At 46.8% G+C, this 20,839-nt stretch overlaps 1 protein-coding gene across 13 annotated transcripts in view; it reads left to right on the top strand.

Moving 5' to 3' along the window:
* SYNDIG1 (synapse differentiation inducing 1) overlaps positions 1-20,839 on the top strand; it is a 186,226-nt gene that overhangs the window by 100,977 nt on the left and 64,410 nt on the right. For 12 of the 13 annotated variants that reach the window (XM_086701532.1, XM_086701538.1, XM_086701540.1 and 9 more), the window contains one exon: positions 11,120-11,257. The exons of the other annotated variant lie outside the window; for it this stretch is intronic. In XM_086701532.1, coding sequence (XP_086557658.1) covers positions 11,120-11,257 — 138 coding nt within the window. The remainder of the gene's footprint in view (positions 1-11,119; positions 11,258-20,839) is intronic. 13 annotated transcript variants of the gene reach the window in all.

Below are 20,839 nucleotides of genomic sequence, written 5' to 3'. Positions count from 1 at the left end.
TTCAGTGGGTTACTGTTCCATTTATTACATTATTTATTGTGGTACTTACTTTGTTATGTACTCGACAGCCCCCTTCAATTTGGCTTCTGTGCACTTTGGACGTAACCCATCATTCTTTAATCATCGTCATCATTCCCTGGTACAGCAAGCTATTCTAGATGTATCCTGTTGTGTTGGCAATCCTAGCCCTGAAATCAGCCATTTCTCCAAAGAACTCTGGGTGCTTTTATTGGAGAACGGTATTTAAAAACTAACATTTGGGTGCTAAGTCTGCTCACTGCCCCTGGGGATGGAGATCACTGTTTCCAGGAACCCACAGCAAACCTAGATGGAAAACACCTATGTGCACATGTCACATATCAGTGTAACTGTGTGTATCCATATATATATACACACATTTGATCTATTTATAGATAGGTAGAAACAGATACCCTCAATTCCAGTCCAGCCAGCTCACAGTGGAGCACTTCATATGTTTTTAAGCTGCATTGTATTCCATTGTGTAGATGTATCACAGTTTATGTGAACACTCTCCTTTGAATGAGCACTTCAGTCATTTCTAGTAGTTGGGAATTACATATAATGCTGCAGCAAATAACCTCATGCATATGTATTTCCATATTATTGGAGGTGAATCTTCCGGATAAATTCCTAGAAATGAGATTACAGGGCCAAAAATAAACACATATTTAATTATGTTATATTGACAAATACGCTTCCTAAGGCCGCACCCATTTGCATCTCAATCAGCCTGTTTGCCCACAACCTAATAATATCGTTGATTGTGCTTTTTAATTTTTGACAATAGGTGAAAAGTGGTGTCTTGGTGTAGTTTTCCTTGTCCTTTCTGTGAATGTGATTGAGTATGATTCCACCTGGACTCGTGAGGCAGGCACAGAGCCCAGGCCATGTAATTCAGGAGACTTTCCATCTAGATACTTCTGTTGATGAGGGACTCTGGGAATGAGACACACCACAGTGGCAAGAAGGCTGGACTAAGATTTCAGTCCTTGTTTCCCTCTTTACCTTCAAACCAGTCCAAATTCACCTTGTTACAACTACTTGGACTTCTCACCTGAAAACAGTGAGGAACTGGGTAGATTATGTGTTGAGTTCCTCAGACAAATGTAACATAAACTGGAAGCAAGAAAATCTAAAAAGGACAATCGTTACCTTATGCAATAATGAATCATACTAAAGCAGGGATGCACGTTTAGAAACTGGATCAACAGTTAGTGATAACTCGACATGCTAGGGCTGGTTAGTTGTAAACCAGCCCTCTGGGTTGGCCATAAAAGAATAGGTCCCTGTTTATTTCCTGGTCACTTGGTTGATGTAAGGTAAGACCTGGTTTTCTCAAGCAGTGGAAAGTGACCAGGACTCTGCATGGTCTGGCTGTGAGCACCTCTCTGCTCCCACTTCACACCATTTTATTTCTAGAGCCTTATGCATGTACAGTGCTCCTCACCCAGGCCTTTGTACATGCTGCGCCCAGGTCCTTAACTGAGCAAGGGACCTTCAGATGGAAATCTCAATTTCTTCACAAAATCTGAAGTCCAGTGTACAACTCAGCTGCATCCACACTGTGGATTAAAAACAAAAACATGAGTGAAAAAGTAACCTAATTACCAACACACAATGATTACTTGCTATGCCTAGATCAGTTTTACCTCATTTGTGTGGTGTTATTTTACATCAAGTCTTACACACATGATGCATGTTTTTTCTTTGTGCTTATTTACTTGGTAGGGATGGGGTTTATCATCCTGGATGCCCACGTACTTTGTGGGCCCCCATTTGCTCACCCTTCCCAGGTGTTCACTGAGTGTGGTTCTTGCTCCACGTAGCACTGCCCTGATTCAAGCTTTTAGGGTGTCTAACACTCCCAGTTTCTCCCTGGGCTCTGTAGCACTTGCTATCAGTAGTCCTCAGGAGAAGGTCTCCTGGCCTGGCCTCCACCTACCTGAGGACTTTCTCTGGGGACCTGAGAGACCATCTGCAAAGTGTAGGAGAACCTTTGGCCCCAGGAACAACCCTCATCCACTAACCAGCAGGAGGTAGTTTGGGAATGATCTCACTCTGGCCCCTTGAGGTCCCAGCAGGACCAAGCCCCAGAGGTCTCATAGAGGTGCCTGCCTCAATACACATCCTTTATTGGTGGTGTATTGGTGGTGTTCCCAGACATGTCCCACTTCTCTGCCCTGTGATATTTCCTGTGCTCATCTCCCAGGAAAACAACACACCCCAATTCTATACTCAAAGTCTGTTTCTAAGAGGAGTTATGCTACCGCGAGTCTTAAAAAAGCATTTTGCTAAGCATTCTTTCCCAGGGCCCCTGAGCACTTTCAGACTGCAAGAAGACCTGACCTGGTAGGGGAAGTCATAGAGGGAGCTGGTTCTCCTAACCTAACCATTGGATTAAATACTCACACCTAGTGGGGTGCCTGGGTGGCTCAGTCAGTTAAGCATCCAACTCTTCGTTTCAGCTCAGGTAGCGATCTCACAGTTTGTGGGATTGAGCCCCACGTCAGGCTCCGTGCTGACAGTGCAGAGCCTGCTCGGGATTTTCTGTCCCTCTCTCTCTGCTCCTCCCCAGCTTGCTATAAATAAATAAATAAATAAATAAATAAATAAAACATTTAAAAACATAATATAAATACCCATATCTAGTTAGAAAACAAGCACTTAAATTAATACAGGCATATGGAATAGCCCTGTAGTGTGCTCATGTGTTACCATCACACCCCACTTTCATAAGCAGTGATAAACCAGGAGTGACCCCCAGACATAAATCTTAATGAACCTTGCTTCATTTGCTCCTGCTTCCAGAACATTACAGGTCCTAAGGCTACAACCACCCCTAGATGATAATTAGACAGTTCTCAGATAAGAGATGATTTTGCACTTTGTCCATTACAAGTAACCAGCAGCAGAAGTTTCTGTCTTGAGAGCTTCTCTGTGTGAAGGAATACCTGTCTCTCCAGAATGCTTCAGACCTGTCCCTGAAAACCTTGTTTGTGTGTTCCCAGCCTCATCAGGTCAACCTCCACTGAGTTTGCTTTCTGAAGGTAATGAATGCAGGATGCAGCCTGGCAGGGGCTCCTCCTGAAACCCTCCTGGAACCTGATGTGTAGAAGCTTAGCCTTTTTAAAAGGAAATTAAAGTGGGGTGCCTGGGGGGCTCAGTTGGTTAAGTGTCTGACTTCAGCTCAGGTCATGGTCTCACAGTTCATGGGTTTGAGCCCACTTCTGATCCTCTGTCCAAAGTAAACATTTGAATAATAATAAAAATAGATAAATAAAAGGAAATTAAAGTCACAGATTAATCAAATCTATTGATTATGGGAATGTAGCCTTCATGGGACTATACTAGGAACTAAGACAGGAAGCCCCACCACAAAGGAAAAAACAAACTTGGAAGCAATAGAAAGAAGAACACAGTTACTGGAGGTGACCCACCAAGCAGTGTCTGTTTGGTTTCCACTATCCCATGTTTGTACACCATGTTGGTCTATTCCATACAGTCTCCTTGCAAATAATCTCCTCACATATTAACTCACTCACTCATCCACTCGATACCCAGAATCAAGCTGGGAGCTTCCCAAAGAGAAGGACGAGGTGCGAAATGAGTACTGAGGCATGGTTGGCCCAGTGTTGCATGCGCCTGTTTATACAGATTGGGGACTGGGTCTCATTCATTCTGGAAAACCTAAGATGCTTATGTGGTATTTGATATCCCTTCTGAGTTAACTTTATTTTCCCCCATCTTTGGAAAATTTTCATATTTTTATGCTCTTAATTGGATTATTGTCTTCTAAAAATACCTCCCTCCTCAAGGAATATAAAATCATTTAGGGAATATTATGCCAGATATTACCAGGAGGCAAAAAAAAAATTATTTCTGAGTGATGCATTAACTATCTCATTTTCAACCTTTCTTTGTTCCTTTCTTTTTTTCTTTCTCTCTCCCTTTCTTCCTCTCCTTCCTCCTTTTCTTTCTTCCTCTCTTTTTTCTTTCTTTCTTTCTTTCTTTCTTTCTTTCTTTCTTTCTTTCTTTCTTTCTTTCTTCCTTCTTTCACTGAGTGTCATTTGTTTTACCAAAGTTTGCCTGGGAACCCAACACGCACACAGAAAACAGTGGAGCTGTTTATGCATAGGCAGGGGGTTTGGGTCTGAGGGCTTCCACCCCTCCCCTGCCCTTCAGGAGGCCCCTGGCACACTGCATGAACTGCAGCATGGAAACACGCCCCCTCCCAATTAAGTGAAAATGATGCAACCTGCATTGTCATGCAAACTGTGATGTTCCTCCAAAGAATAAATGCATAGGTTGTCATTATTGGCGGAAAATTGAACATGTTGTGAAAAATACATATATATTAGGAAACCTTGTGTTTCTATTCATTGAACTTCCTGACCAATGGGGAGTTAATTAACAGAAAAAATGGAATTCCCAGGTTTTAGGAACTAGAGAGTGAAATGCATGTGATACTTTACTGACATTGCACATAGTTTCATTGTCTGATGATGATGCAGGGCATGAGTTTGGGAGCGATGGCTATTGAGAGTTGCTGAGGGGAAATCTGGTCATACCTGCTTTGGGCTGTCTTCACTTGGGACACTAGGGAGCATGTGCTCCAAGCATCCCATACTTGAAAGAGATTAGGGCAAAGGCCAAGGCTCTGGCTTCATAATCTGCTTTGCTCCTTGTCTGGTCTGATTCCCAAATTCTGAAGTCATAATTTCCTTGGCCCTCACCGAGCACCAGGAAGGGGTGACATACATGAACTTGGGATTCTTTCTGGGATTGTCTCTACTCCTGTGAGGAAGAATACAATTGCTCCCATCCTAAGACCATGCCAGATGCTGCTGCTCTCCCTTAATAGTGCCCCAGGCTCCTGACACCCTAACCCTCTCACCCCCTCCTTTCCCATCCCCCTTCCACCCCTCCTACACAGGCTTTTGAGGAAACCCCCAGTGGAGTCCCTTCCACAATCTCCACCTGGGCCATCCAAATGTACCAACACGGTCCACAAACAAGCTCTTTCAAAGTGTCCCAAAGAAGCAGTTTCAGTGTTCAAGTAGATTTTGTTGGTTTTTTTCTTGCCCCCATTGCACTGATATAGCAAATAATCTCTGTCTACAAGACAATTACTACCTAGTAGGAGAAACTAAATTACATGCCCAAAATAATTACTTAATAATTTAGGACAAAGTGTGTTTAGATACTAACATATTCTGTGTTACTGATCTGATTCCAGGTGTCTATATGCCTTGTCATCTGTAAGCTACGTGTACATTACACAGAATGAGTACTCAGCATGCATCTGTCGTTTTTATGTAATCTGATGTCAATACAGGAGAGGCCAGTGGACCTCAATGTGTCAGGGAAAGCCTGGTTCAGAGATGAGTTGACTGAATGATGAAGGGATTAGGGTCTTCCACAGACAAGTTGGCCATGGAAAAACCCTTAAGTGGACACAGGTGGATCCCTGGGACACACCTGATAGTGCAGGTGAGGGCAGGTGGTCCCAGTTCTGGCCCTGCAAGGACTTCGGGAGTTAAAACCTAGCATTGACCTTGCCAACATAGCTCACTAGGAGCTATTTCCTCCTTTAGAAGTAGAAGCTTTGTTGAATATTGACTTTTCTGGGGTATCAAAGGCACTCACCCACACTTCACTCCTCTCATATAGGCAGGGGATCTCACAATCCATGCTGGCTACAAGACCATAGAACATTGGGTGTGCCTCTTACAGACACACGGAGGTTGAGGGAGCTGTGTCCATCTGCCTACATCCTCATAGTGGCTTATCCTTATCATCAGCTGTCCTAAGACAGCCTTGAACCTGACCGTGTCATCATTCTCCCCCACCTTCCCTGTGGTCTCACCTAAATGGATGGTTAGGATGTGCATTCTGGAGGGCACTAGGGAAGGCACTTCCAGTGGAGAAGGAGAGGAGACAAGGTAGAGCAAATCCCCTGTTTACTCCAGTGCACACTGGCCAAACTCTGGGAGTTTTGCTGCTTCAGCTGGTACTGTCCATGTTGGCTTCATGTACATGTGAATTCTTTCAGCACATGTGCTTTGGGTGCCTACTATGTGCAAGACACTGTTCTGGGCACATAGGGTGCAGCTGTGACCAAAACATGCAAAATTGTCTGCCTTCTTAGTGCTTAGAGGAAGAGAGACAGTAAACAAACTAGTGCCACCTGTAGTGCAAAGGAGACAGGTAAGGGGATAGTAATGGGGGACAGCAGTGACAGCCTTATGGGGTATCTGGGAAAGGCTATAATGACAAGTGACATTTGAGAAAAGCCCCAGATGAAGTTGGGAAGCCAGTCATATGTGTCTCTGGGGTAGAGAATTCTAGGCTGAGAGAACAGCAAGTGCAAAACCCTGAGGCATTTTGCAGGAATATCAGAGTGTTGCCTGTGGGTGGAGGACAATGAAGTCAAACTTAATAGGGGTCAGATCCTAGAAGACAGTGTTGTCCAATAGAATTTTCTGAGATACTGCAAATGTTCTACATCTGTGCTCAGTGTGATAGGCATTAACTACCTGTGGCAGCCGAATACTTGGAATGTGGTAGTTTGGCTGAGGAACTAATTGTTGGGTGTGTTTGATTTTAGGTAATTCAAGTTTAAATAGATCCATGTGGCTACGGCTGCCATGTTACTCAACACAGAGGAGTGTCATGGGCTGCTCTGAGGGCTCTGGTCTTGACCCTCAGTGAGATAAGGCTGAGGGACCAGTGGCAAGGTCAGGTCTAACCTGTGTCTCAGTGAGTGAGCTCAGGTGTTGTGTTGAGCTCCAGTCCTGATCCAGCAGCTGCTCTTCAGGCTACAGGCCCATGTTATGTGATTTCTCTGTACCTAGTCTCATTGAAACCATAGTCCACAGGGTTCTAAGTGAGGATGAAGGAATGGTGGAAGCTCCCGCACCTGTTAGCACATCTGCACCTTGATAATTTTCATTGTTAAATGAACTTACTTAGTATAGAAAAATGCTAAAACCCAGAAATGCAGAGAGAAAAAAAAAATAACCAATATCCTGGCCATCCAGAAGCACATTCTGACATCCTGGAGGGATATGACTTATTCCACTTCCTACTCTAGTTTTTCACCTAAGTTCTTATAAACATCTTTCTAAGGAAATAAACATTTATATTATCATTTTCCATGATTATATAGATTTCTTTTTCTTTTTTTCTCCTTTTGAAATCTTTTTTCCATGATTATATAGAATTATACGTAGAATTATTTTGTAATTTTGGTGTTTTTAAACAGTGCTGTCAGGAACACTCTAGAACCAACCCCCTACATGCCTGGAAAGTAAGCCTCCATGGGGAACCCTGCATTCAAGCCGCCCAAGGCCTGCTGCTGTACCATCCTGCTCAGCGCACCTACGCTCTCTCCTTGGGGCCACGTGGAGCCGCACTGCAGATGAGCAAGCTATACCTGGGGGTGGGGGAGGGGAGGCAGTGTGAGACCCAGAGGGGGTGGGCAGGGGATGTGGGAGGCCTTGAGTGACACCAAGTGACATGGCTGAGCCCAGCTTTGCATCCCTAAGATGGCATCCTCACAGCCCAGACTCACATAGCTGAGTGAATCGTTATGTGCAAAACACTGGGCATTGTGCCTGGCATTATGATTGTTTTATTGAAGTATCCTAAGGAAAAAAAAAAAAAAAACAAGGGACAACTTCTGAGTGGAGGTGGTAGAAATGGGCAGAGAATGGGTCCTTTGTGTGGGGCACCAATGGGCCAGCAAGGCACAGCAGAGGGACCAAGCAGCCCCTTCCTCTGCCCACCCAGCATTGGCTGCCTCAGAAGGGGCGTCTGCAGGAATTGTAAGTCCCCTTGGAATGCTTTTAGTCTGCCTTGCAATTCTCCAATCTGATGACCCATGAAAAGGATTTTTAGAAGCAGCTGCTGTGCATGATGAATTTCTTGGTACTGGTGGTTGTGTGTTTTCCCTATTTGGTTTATTGGTATCTATGCAGACTTGCCCAGGCTGGACTCATCTCCTCTACTCTCCTCCCTGTTTAATGGCAAGATGTCCACGGCTGCTTATACCCACAGAACAGCAGCCGGTGGAAGACAGAACATAAAATGAACTGGGCTGTTTTTGTCTGCCCTGTAATTTGTCTGAATCTTTAAAATCTATTTTGATCAAAATTGACTAATTACTTTGGTACCGTGTAGCCACAACTTTGCAATTTACAGAGTGTGGTTCCCTTATGCTTCTAAATAAAAGTCTGTGAAGATTTTGGGGGAGTGCCCTGAAATTTAATTCTTTGCTTCATGGTGATAGCAGTGTAATTCTAAGCTGGTTCCAAAAATAGAAGCCAGAGCTCAGCGTACCTGTGTGGTCTGCAGCAACAATTCACATGCTCTGGCAACGTGATTGAGAAGGCTCTTTCTGGCCACTACTGCCACTGGCCATCCCACTGCTGCCATCAAACATATCAGTCCAGAAGCAGTCATTGTAATCACTGGGGAAGGCGAGGCAGAAAAGACATCTCACATTTGCGCAAGAAGCAAATTTAGCCAAAATGGGGTTTGCGTTGAGCCAAGTGGTTACTGCCCAGCACAGTTTACAGTATAGAGTTCTGGAAGGAGTGGCCACTGACTGGGCAGTTCTGTGATTTGGCAAGGCTTTTAGCTCACAGAGCCCAGCTTTGTCCTTCATAAAACAAAAAGAACAACAACAACAAAAATAGTAACAACACTTATTTCCAGAGTTGCTGTGAGAATCCAGAGTGCTGGTATATAAAACTCTTAGTAAAATAAAACAAACAAGAAGTCCTACAAAAGCCAAAAAACTAAAATACTCATAGACAAAGTTGTTGGTTGTGTGCAAGCATATCCACCTGCAGCACGCTGACTCATTGGTGTGAAGATTATTAGCTCAGGGTCTGGGTTGAGGGCTGGAAGAAGTGGCTGTCCTTTTATCCCTGGTCCTCTACCTCTCTCAGGGGCTCTCTGCTCACGAGTTGCCCTGGGATTGTCACTGTAGGTGCCTCCCTTCCCAGAGATCACCAGCATCTCATGCAAAGGCCCATTCATGGTATGGCTCAGCCACATACACAGTGCTGACAGCCAACTCCTGTTTCCAAAGTGAAGGTCTGGAGGCCAAGCATTGTCTGGAGATGCACAGCTGTGAAGACACTCAGGCTCTGCCTAAAACATTGCACATCCTTCATTCAGATCAAAGATATCGGCATCCCAGCAGGTACATCTCTCCCTGGCTAGCCCTCTGGGCCCAGGTCTCACCCATGAATTGTGCATTCCTGGGGCTGCTCAGTGCCCTCCCCAGACAGACATAAGGACAGTGATTTTCATTTCCCGTCATTGTTTAGGAGACCACATGGAAAGCAGTGCTGCAGAGTGAAAAGAATAGAATTTCACAGACAGGGCTCTATGGAGGAGAAGCCATACAGTCCCAAACTCACGGAGGGGATGTTGCCCCAGTGGCAGGTGACTCCCCAGGGCAGAGAGCCTGCCTAGTGGAAAGGAGCCAGCCCTCTGTGAGAAGTGATGCCTTCCAGTCCTTGACCCGCCGGGGTGTGTAGGTGTGTGCGCATGTGTGAGAGTGTGTCCACACCCACTGTCTAGCGCATCACCCACTTCAGTCACAGGCCCTCTGGAGAAGGTCCTTGTTTGTGATTTGAATGAGATCATCAGAATTTGCCTGTTCTTCAACTACATAGAAACAGAGTCCTAACGGGAAGTTTCCATTAGTTCCCTGCAGCTCCCCGTCTGTCTGCACGCTGACTAGAGGCTCTGATTGGCAGTGATATGTGCATTTAGTTAACCAAGAGAAGGACCATGGTCCCACGTGGGCTTTGTGTGTGCATGCGAATGTCAGGGGAGGCACATGGGGGCACTGCTGGAGGTGGACCGGGCAGCGATGCCAGCAGCACAGCGCTCACATGGGGTATCCACCGGAAGGTTTGGTGCCTCAGGTCACTGCCTGCCCCTAAAGCCACCTGAGGAAGTAGCCAGCATGGCTGCATTGAGCACTGAATGTCTCCAGCCTGCATCCAGAGGCTGCATGTTTAACAACCTCTGTCTCTGGCAAAGAGAGTGAGGAAGCTAATGACCCTCTTTCAGAAAGAAATGCTCCATTTCTTTTTTAGGAAACAAAATCTGGAGTAAAATGAGATTTTATCTTTGCATAAAATAAGCAGTTAGAGAGGCTGGCCTTGGATTTTGGATGAGTCAGCGTGAGTGTGCCATGTTTTGATGAGGAGAGAAAATTCATGATGGGGGCCCAGCAAATGGAATAACCAATTAGGCAAAAAGCATCCTCTAGTCATAACATCTAGACCTGGAGGTGCTGGCAGGACAGTAGCCATTTAGTGCGTGGAGCTAGTAGTGAGATTTTCTGCAGGGAGGTTTGGTCCATGGCTGTCATTGCTTAGTGAGGGATGGAGTCTTCCATGGATTTTTACAAAGCCCTGTGCCAGTCCCTGACCCCCTACCTCAGGCTCCCTAGGAGGCTCTGGCAGGCCTGTGCTGAGCTCACAGGCCCACTAAGTGGGCTCATCACAGAGAAGCTTCCAAACAAAGCAGCCATCAGCTCCTCTGGAGATAGCACTTTCACCCGGGGTTGACACCAGGCCCAGCAGTGTCCTAACTCAGACCAAAGTCTAGGGAAATGAAGGGGGCTCAGAGACGGTGTCCCCTTGCCCAACACCAGCCCTCCTTGTCCTATAAACCTGTTTGAAGTCTTAGAATAAAGAGAGGAGTCCCATCCTTGTGTGGCCTTCTGAGAGTGCCTGTCCCATCCTTGCATAGATTAAAACTTTATCCCCACTGTGTGTCACTAGGTCCCAAAGATCTGTGAAATAATGGGCTTCTGTAGGATTTGATCTTCAATGGAACGACTCAAGAGCCAAGTACTTAGTATTTTTTTCTTTTGTTCTTGATAAGGATCTCCTCAACTGGGGGCTTCCTTTCTTGGGGGAAGTCTACTTGTAGGCAATAACAGCAGTGACCTTCCCAGAGGGGCTTTCTCCATTCCAGACTCAGCACCCATGTCTAGGGGCATCGTACAGTGATTCCACTAGTGATGCTCTCTTCTTCTGTACCATCCCTGTCCTCTTCTGTCTTGCAGAGTGACTACTCGAGTGACACAGAGAGTGAGGACAACTTCCTCATGATGCCCCCAAGGGACCACCTGGGCCTCAGCGTCTTCTCCATGCTCTGCTGCTTCTGGCCTTTGGGCATTGCAGCCTTCTACTTGTCCCACGAGGTAAGCCTGTCTCTGTCGGCCACACACACAGCCTACCCGGGTCACTGAGGAGGAGAGCCCGAGAAGCCTGTTCAGCTCTTGCTATCTGAGGGGCCTGCAGTTTATAGTTGGAGGACAGGCCCATGAGGGAGGTCATGGGCCTCACCTCAGGCTGCTGGGACTGGTGAGTGCTGGAGTCTTCTGCTGCTTTTTACAAATCTGGGACCGAAGCTGCCTGTGAGCGGGCGCCTGGGTTTTGCCAGCAGGACCGACCCAGCGCTGAGAGACGCTGTGCCCAGGGCAAGGACAGCAGGTGAGGAGTGGTTCTGTCTGTGACAGGCTCATTCATATAAAACAGGTTATAGTGTCTGCCGCCTGTACTTCAGTACTCCTCAGCTGAAGTTCGGTGAGAGGAATGGCCCATCACAGGGTGAATCACGCCCTCCCTCTTCCAGCGTGAAGGTTTCTGGAGGCATTGGTTCCCAGGTCTTTTTCATGCAAAGCATTTGCCCTGTTGTGCCTTCATGGAAGCCAGGCTTTGGAAGATGTTCTCTAGCAAATGAAGACTATTCATGCAGAAACAGTTTCCGTTCCCATTTTTATTAATCAAATTGACACATACCTGCCAGTTACAGTGTGTTTCAGTGTTACCACACCCAAAACCTCAGCCCAGCCCAACCAGAGGAAGACAAGGTGGCTCCCTGGGTCGGCAAGGTGGAGAGCGTGGTGCCCACACTCATGTGTGTCCTCTGGGTGCGCAGCGCTCAGGGCTTCCTCTCCAGCATCCAGGGTTCTGGAGCTCAGGCTGAAAACAGCAGATTCAGGCAGGCTTGGTGTCTGAAACATTTATTTCTCCTGGCTTGAAAACAGGTGTCCTGGCTGACCCCAGCATGGCCTCTCACTGCTTCTTACTGGTTTCTGTGTTGATCTCATTTTGTTTGGGGAGAGAAGAGTCCCTTGATACATTGTCCTTTCTCCCTTCCCCCTTTCATGACATCACAGAGGAACAGGGGAGAGCAGTGGACCAGCTAATAATGCTGGAGCCCCTGAAAGCAGGTGCTTCTTAGCAGGAACTCTCAAGAGGCCCTTCCAGGCAGGGATGAGGCAGAGCCCTGCTCAGTCAGCACTGCTCTGCTGTCCTGGTTCTAAAGGATGATGGGGCAGTGGGGGGTATGTTGGCAGCCAGTCCTGCACTGCTGTGGTTGGGCTAAGTGGCTGTTCCATATTGTTCCAGCTTGGCCTGGAAGGTCTGTCTGAGCTTCACTTTTGTGAGTTTATCCCACAAATGCCAAAGACCCCCTTCTCTGGGGGAACAAGCATGGGACAGGAAGCAAGACTCCAGGTCTGGCAGAGGTCAGCCTGGCTATGGGGCAGAGTCAGGCCTAGGTATACCCAGACCCCAGGAAGGGGACATGGGCACTACATGGGCTAAGGACACACAGTGGGACCTGGAGAAAAGCATGTGGATAGATGCCCTCTGTGTGTAGAACATAGAGCCTGCCTGCTCCTGTGTAAACTGCACTCTGAACCTGGGTTAGCATGCTACAAATAGGCCATGATAGTTTCACTAAGAAAAGGAAGGTCAGGAGGGCAAAGAGAAACAGCTTCTCACACATCACAGGCCATTCAGATTTTCCCTTAAGCTCAACTTAAGCCCTCCCCCCATATCCCAGTCCTGCCACCTGCAGTGGTGAGGCAGGGTGGGTCACTCCCAGTCTCCTGGGTCAACCCTGCCAAGAAAGCCCTTTACCTACCTGGCTGGGAGGTGGGGGGAGTACTCAGAGCTATATTTTCGTTGCCAAATTTTAGATGGGGACAGATGTGTTCAAAGGGACAACATCCAACATTGACATAAACATGTAGGCAGGGTGCTGGATGAAATGAGCACTGAGTAAATGGCTGGGCACAGGGAAAGGAGGGAGAGGCTGCCCCTGTCTTGGCTGCTCCACATCCTGGGTGAGGCCCCCGTCTCTGGAGCAGGGCAAGCTGTGCACAGCACCTTTGTCTGAAAAACCGAGGCCACAGTTGCCAAGGCTGGCATTTAGATCCTTTCTTGGAGAGTAATTTTATTCTCCACACCTTAAGAACCTCTTACTTGGGCCTGATGCATCAGGCGTTTAATACCTTCAGTGGTAAAGATGATTCTGAGTATTTGTTTAATAGTGAATATGAAATATAGTGTCTATGGAGGCCTCTGCTCACACTGCTCTGAGGTGAAAAGCAGACATTGTTGAGGAGTTTAGGGGTTTCCTGCAGCACTGGAATTAGAAGAGGGTTTCCAGGGGATCCCAGGCTCTCAGTCCCCCTTTTCATTATGCTGTGAGCATGGAACCCCAACAGAGAAGAGGTGCCACATTTCATAGAGAACTCTGCAGGTGAGTGCCCTTCACAAGGCCTGTGTCCAGATCCTTCTCCCTGGGCTGAGACCCATGCCCACAAAGCTCACTGCTTATAGCCCACAGCTGTGGCACTTTGGGGCTTTCCTGCAGACCTGGGAGACAACCAGCCTGGGCACACAGCACTCCAGTCCAGCCATCAGGCTGCCGGGCATTCTGTTTGTGTCTCTTCAGCCCAATTGCAGACACAAAGTCTGCAGCAGGCATTGGAGGGGAGCTGCCAAGGGGAGAGCACTCGGCTCGCAGTAGAACAGACACACTCCGAGAGTCATTACACTAAATTAAATCAGTGCTTTCCTGGGCAAGGCCAGCTGGGAGCTCTCCCTGGGGCACTGGAGAGAGGAGAGCCCAGAGCCGGTTTCTGCAGGGTCCTTTGTTGGTGGCCATAGGCACCTCCTGCTGCCCTCAGGGGCTGGGGGGCTGGGATGGTGATGTCAGAGTGGAGCAAACAGCCTATCTATGAAGCCAGGAGACCTCTAGGTTCCAAACGCTGGTTCACAAGGAAATCTTTGACATCTAAGTGTGACTTAGGGTATTTTTTTTTTCTTTTTATCATAGATCATACCTCAGCATAGTCACTGACAATTAGATGATGTCTGTACATTGTCAAAATATCCACTCAATGGACTACTCAGTAACATGTGAGTCCATTCCAGGAAAACACAACAAAGCAAATCTCAGTGGTTAGATGACATAGAGCAGTGGGGAGGAGAATTAATAGGAATCCTGGACTTACAAAACCCAGTTTATTTTTTTTTTCTGCCTTATTCCGTCTGGGTCCAGGTCAGCAGGCAACTTTGCCAGGCCTGTTTCCTGATCCATAAAACAGTATTGAAATAACCTACAGCATGCAGCTAGCTGAGTCAGCGAAGTGAAGTTAGAGAGAAAGTCCCCAGAAGGTTCCTGCAAAGAAGCAGGTGCTGATCATGCTCTACTGGAAATCCCACTTGTCTGTATACATGTGGGTCTCTAGGTGAAGGGATGCCTGGAAGGAGACAGGATATTTTCTCTAACAGTTTTTATAATTAAAAAGGTGTTAATTAAGTACCAGTAACAATAGTACTGAAAGTGTTAGTAAAGCAGGTGACATCTGCTGAGCACCTATTAAGTCCTATCTTAAATACTGCGCACCTGGCTGCTTGGGGAGTGGTCCTGACCAGCAGCATCAACAAACCCAGAGCTGTCAAAAATGCACACTGTCTGGCCCCAGCACAGACCTGCTTGATCAGAGCATCTGGGGGTAGAGCCCACGAATCTGCATTTGAACATAGGAAGACTGTGAGGCAGCAGTACCATCATATGGTACCCACTCTGCGGGTCATAAAACCGGGGTCCAGTGAAGTCAGATGGTGTCCTAAGGCCAAAGGTGGCTGACAGTGAGCTGGGATTACCAGAATGGCCTGGCTCGGAGCCACCTTTGGAAGAGGCAGCTGGCGGGGCCTGATCAGGAAGGAGGGCTCAATGTGGAGGCCAGTGGGGGGATGAGCATGGCATTCATCACAACCTTATTTTACTCCAGCAACATTAATTGTTTGATCCAGCCCCCAATGCAAGCAGATTTTGTAAACCAGTTTATAGAGGGGAAAGTGTTGTATGCAATTTTGGCAGATTCGTCTAGGAACTAATGCTTCTCAATGATGTGGAGGATGGAAATGAATCCATAATTTGCCAAGTGACTGCCGTGAGCTACTTATTGCACACACTTTTTCTTATTTAACCTTTGCAATGAGTCTGAAAGGTGGACAGTTATTATCCTCACTTTGTGGATGACAAAACTGAAGTTTCAATGGATTAAATGACAGATAGAAATCAGAGAGGTAGCAAGTATGGGTACATGATGCAAATATCAGTATTTCTAACCCTTAAAATGCAATCTTCTACAACATAATATTGACTTTTATCTGTTAGCAGACAAAATTAGAAGCACAGGACTTGCTTCTAAATCCACCATCCCTGACCCCACTTATAGCAGGGTAAAGTGAGAAAGACACATCCACTCTAGTAGACCCTCAATGCCTCACTCAGTCCCATGGGGCAGGTGCTAACGAGGCAGAGGCTGGGGGCCCTCCCCAAGGAGTCCTCGGATCTGGGCTCAAGTGCTGGGCAGGCCGGAGGTTTGTATGTGCTGCGTCTGCTGCAAATGTCTCCTGAATTCGAGTATTTATTATGTCTTGATTTCATTTCATTTCATAAAATGTTTCTTTCTTTTACTAACTGAAATATCATAACAGTAATTAAATGAAAAATGGGTATTAAGAATAAGATTATGAATCTTATGAATAGCACCAGCAAAGGGAATTGGACAAATTAGGGGGAGGAAAGAGGAATCTCTTTATAGTATAAAACCAAGAAGAACAAGAGTCCAACTTGGCATATGATAGTGCCCTTAAAATCCAGTCATTCATCCGACATTTATTGAGCTCCTACTATGTGCCAGGCCATCCTCTGGATGCAGGGATATAGCAGTGACCAAAACAGAACTCCAGCTTCACAGAACTCACATTCTCATGATGAGAAGCAAAGAACATACAAAAGTAAACTTATAGCATATCCAATAGTGTTATGTTATAAAAGAGAAAAATTAAGTTGGAAATGGATATGGGCATACATTTATTATTAGGGTGGCCATGGAAGGACTTGCTGAGGGGGTGACATTTAATAATGAAACTACAGGCTGATCCATGAGGATCGCTTGAGGAAGAGCTTCTGGGCAGAGGGACAGCCAGTGCAAAGGCCCTGAGTGAGGAACATGCCTGGTACATACAGGGAATGATTTGGAAGCCAGTGTGGCTGCAGCAGGTGACCTTTGATTGTGGAAGAGTAAATAAGACAAGAGAGGGGTGAGGTGGGGCAGATCCCACAGGGCCTTTTAGGTTGTAACAGTGACTTGGGCTTTTTCTTTGGGCTGAGAAGCCACTGGGATGTTTGAGCAGAGGAAAGACACCATCTGTCTACACTCTATCAGGGGAGCACGTGGAACATAAGGATAGGAGACACCATGTTGGAGTCTGGTATAACCATCCAGGAGTAGACCATCCAGTAGTGATCTGGACCACTGTCATGGTTGGGAATTTAGTGAGAGGTAGAGACACCAGGATGGCTTTTGGAAGAATGACCATCAGATTTCAGTTGTGGGTGTGAGACAGAGAGAAGGGAAGGAACTACTGGATGATGGGTTCCACTGGCTGGGGGGACATGCTGGCTGTGTGCCACAGGAGCAGATGGAACCAGATTTTGACCCTGTCAGGTTTTCAGTGCCTGCTGGCATCCAAGTGGAGACACTAAGAAGGCAGCTTGTTGTGTGCTGCCTTCGTGAATTTGGGATTCAAGAGAGAAGTCTGGGCTGGGGACAGGAATGGAGGATGAGGTCTAAACATTGAGGTCTCAGCAATGAGGAGGCTGGTGGCAGCATTGGCAAGAGCAGTTTCCAGAGTGCTGGAAGTGAAAGGCTATGTCTGTGGGCTCAAGAGGGAACAGGAAAGAACAATCCCTGAGCTGTGCTGCTGGGAACTAGAATGGCAGACACTGTGCAGGGGGCATGGGAGGTGGTCATGGGTGCTGGGGATGTTCCATTTATTGACCCAGGTGCTAGTTACACACTTGCCAGTATTCCCACAAAGGTAAAGCTCAGTAAGTGAAAACTGGTCATTTATTAAGCATTGCATTTAATGATTTGTGCACTTTTCTGTAGGTATATTTTAACCGAAAAAAAATTTTTTTAAAGATTATGGGAAGAAAGCCATTGGATATGATGCATCAAGTTATCTTTTTTGAAGAAATTTGCTGTAAACAGAAAGAGAAAGGGGGAATAGTTAATAGGAGAGGTCATGTTAAGAAAAGTTATTCTAAGTGGAAGAAATCATAGCACATCTGTATGCTGAAGAACATGATCCAACAGAGAGGGGAAATTGACTTGGCACTCGAGGGGAAAGGGGGAGCTGGTGAAAGAGAATTTCTGGAGAGATGATCTTGAGTGGATAGGCAGAGTAAGTGGAAGCAGTTGTCTTTCTTTGAAAAAAAATATTTATTTATTTTGAGAGAGACAGAGACAGCATGAGTAAGGGAGGGGCAGAGAGAGAAGGAGACGGAGAATACCAAGTAGGTTCTTCTGTGAGCACAGAGCCTGATGCAAGGCTTGAAGCCACAAAACTGTGAGATCATGACCTGAGCCAAAACCAAGAGTCGGACACTTAACCCACTGAGCCACCCAGTCACCCCGAAGCAGTTGTTGCCTTTAAGAGTTCCCTAGTTCATGCAGAGCCAAGGAGGCAGGTGGGGTGCAGAGCCCTCATCTTAGGACTCCAGGTTCCTGAGTTGCACAGGAAGCTCCTAAGGTAGCAGGGGTTGAAGTCCTAGAAGGAAGGAGGAGCTGAGGGCCAGGGAGAGCATGCAGAATTGTGGCCCCTGATGCCCCTGTGCATGTCTTGGCAGCAAGACCCTCTGCAGGGCTCCCCTGCCTAATTCTTTGGGGCCCAGGCAGAGGGATGCACCAGGGCTGCCAACTTGCCTGAAGAAGACCACAAGCAAGGGATGCAGGGACTCAGTACATAGGCAAAGGAGTAGGTGTGAGGATGGGCTGCAGAATTTGCACAAAATAAGAAGGGAAGGAAGGATTCGAGGGCAGTGGGGGGTGGGCAGTGATAAGTGCCCTAGTACTACACATTTGCTATGCTCAGGCACTATGCCCTCACTCACTCCCTGTGCCTCTGAGGAGAGTCCTCCTGTCCCCATTTTCAGGTGATAAAATAGGCCCAGAGAAATCAAGTAGGTCACATCTCCAGGGGCAGAGCCAGGATCAGCCCCCAGCCCCTCACCCAACATCACTGTCCAGGTTGCTGCTCAGTAATTATGTACTTGATTACGGATTCCACCCAAATAGCACTCAAGTGTTAGAGAAACTCTGGGCCTTGCTTTAGACATTATGAATACTCATATAGGGGAAAATATCTAAGTCTTAGATCTTTTCCTCTTGTTTTCTCAGTGAAATAACAACCCTGATTATAGCTCCTAGGGATATGCCTGTCCTTCCCCCATCTGACTCCAGTAGGACTGATAATATTAAATTATAGGAGAGAACAAAGCAGTCCTGAGTAATAATATATACTAAAGGTACTTGTTCTTTTTCCTGAATTTGACTTTCTCTAGCAGAGTAGAAACATAAGTCAAGTACATTGCAGGCTGTCTTCTTCCCTCTGAATAAGTGGCTGTACAAATTCTGCAAAGGTGGAGGGAGACAATTATGGCATTTGGGGTGTGAAAACCTGTCACTCAGATAAGCCCTGGTAGAAGACATGGGGAACATCTTTACTGTCCAATGGGAATTAAATGCTTCCCTCCTGAATCTCCACCTTGGATGTTAACACTAATTGATTATGGCTTATTTGTAGGATTCTTGACAATGTTTTCACCCAATTTCCCAGAAAGAACCCAAACCTTTCTGTAGTCACTCAAGACATTGTGCCACTCAAAGAGAGTGAAGGAATGGTTTCCTTGGAGATTGCCAAATAATGCCATTTTCTGGATTTGCTGTTGTAGTTGGTTCTTGAGCCACCACATTATTGTACTAAAAAGAACCAACCCATGGGGCCATTGGGACATTGGGCCATAGATGACTTGCCCCATCTTCCTATGTATTGATATGGAAAGAACAAACTGATCTGCTCTTAGAAAAATGTGATATTGGTAAGATGATTTGAAAATAGGGAGCAGGAAACTGTTAGGGACTTCTGCTCATTACCTAGACTTTTGATGTCTTGCAGCTGGAATAACTCGTGTGTGTGTGTGTGTGTGTGTGTGTGTGTGTGTGTGTGTGTTTATTTTGCTAAGAGCAACTTGGAGAGATGATTAAATGTGAAGAAATCTTTTTCCTTGCAACATTGCTTCTTCACAGCACCCACATATGTGTTTTTCTACATGAGGTTTCTGAGTCCTTGCCCTTCCCCCAAGTCACCCTCAGATGTCAATGACCATCAACTGGACACCTTCACATTTATATGGTTAGTCTGTGTGCCAACCACAGGGGTGTCATTCACTGCCCACAGGTGTTGTGACTTGTGCAAGAGGCAAAGGAGCATCTGACTTTGAGCATCTGCTATTCTTGTTGCTGAGGTGCAGAGCTTCCTGGCACCACAGAGAGGTACATACAGTGTCTGGGGGTGCTGAGGCAATGGGATTATTTCCTCCATGGGGGATCAGGGAAGAGATGGACCCTAAATTTCCTCCTCCTTCCTTCCTTACCCCCAGCCTACCACTCAAATCCTTCTCATGGTCTTCCACAATGCATTCAGAGGAGCTGTCTTGGCAGCACTGCTCAGGAGACAGATGATGGATATCCACTGTGCATTTGTCTGCAGCTAAAAGTGCAAGCTAAGAAGGAAGAAATAGTGTGAGCACAAGAGATTCTGTCTTTATATTATGGGAAGGGCTGCATGTGCTTTTCCTTATTTCTGTTCTAATATTTCAGAACACATTTTACCTCCCCAGGGACTGCCCCATTCCATGTTATGTATGATTGTGAAAGAGCTATAGTTATTACAGAGTGTACAAATTTTGGCCTTATTCATTAGGAGCTGCTGGGCTGGGAGAGGGAGAGCCCTAGCTGCAGTGGCTGAGTGTGGCCCTGGCCCAGCCTGTGGGGGCTGGGACGGGGGTCACTGCTTCCCCTGTGGGACCCTGGGAGATGCCTAAGGCCATAGCAGCAGACTAATGAGCACTGAGAATAAAGATTTGCCAGCCTCTTGGACTTTCCCTAGGCTCCCTAGAACATGGAACCTGCAGCAAGGTTGGGGTTCTAATGCTTTATTTGGAGGTACAACCCCAGGTCAACGAAAGTGAAGGGAAATGGAAATGATGTATGGAAGGGAAGAAAGAAATGCAAGTGGGTGCCTTACCATGCTGGCCACCACCTCCCAGTGGAGGAATGCTGGCTGCTCAGCACTCAGGACCTCTCTGGCAGGGGCCACTGGAGAGGGAACTTTGTCCTGCTCCCATGGCCCTGCACAGGTAGAATGATGTGCCTGCCTGGGATGTAGTGGAGGAGAGGCCTGGGGCAGAGGAGGCAGTGACCAGCCAGAGGCATGAGCCTGAGGGGCTCTGAGACACAGGAGATGTGTTTCATGTCTCTCCTGCTGAAAGCACTGAGCTAATCACCTGGGCATCCAGCAACCTGAAGCTTTAGCTCCTGTTATCCTCCAAGGACTGCCCCTCC

The sequence above is a fragment of the Puma concolor genome, chromosome A3 (genome assembly GCF_028749965.1).
Source record: "Puma concolor isolate L17-30 chromosome A3, mPumCon1.1.hap2, whole genome shotgun sequence".
NCBI lineage: Eukaryota > Metazoa > Chordata > Mammalia > Carnivora > Felidae > Puma > Puma concolor.
The sequence above is the reverse complement of the archived record's forward strand: the minus strand, read 5'-3'. Positions and strand labels throughout refer to the sequence as shown.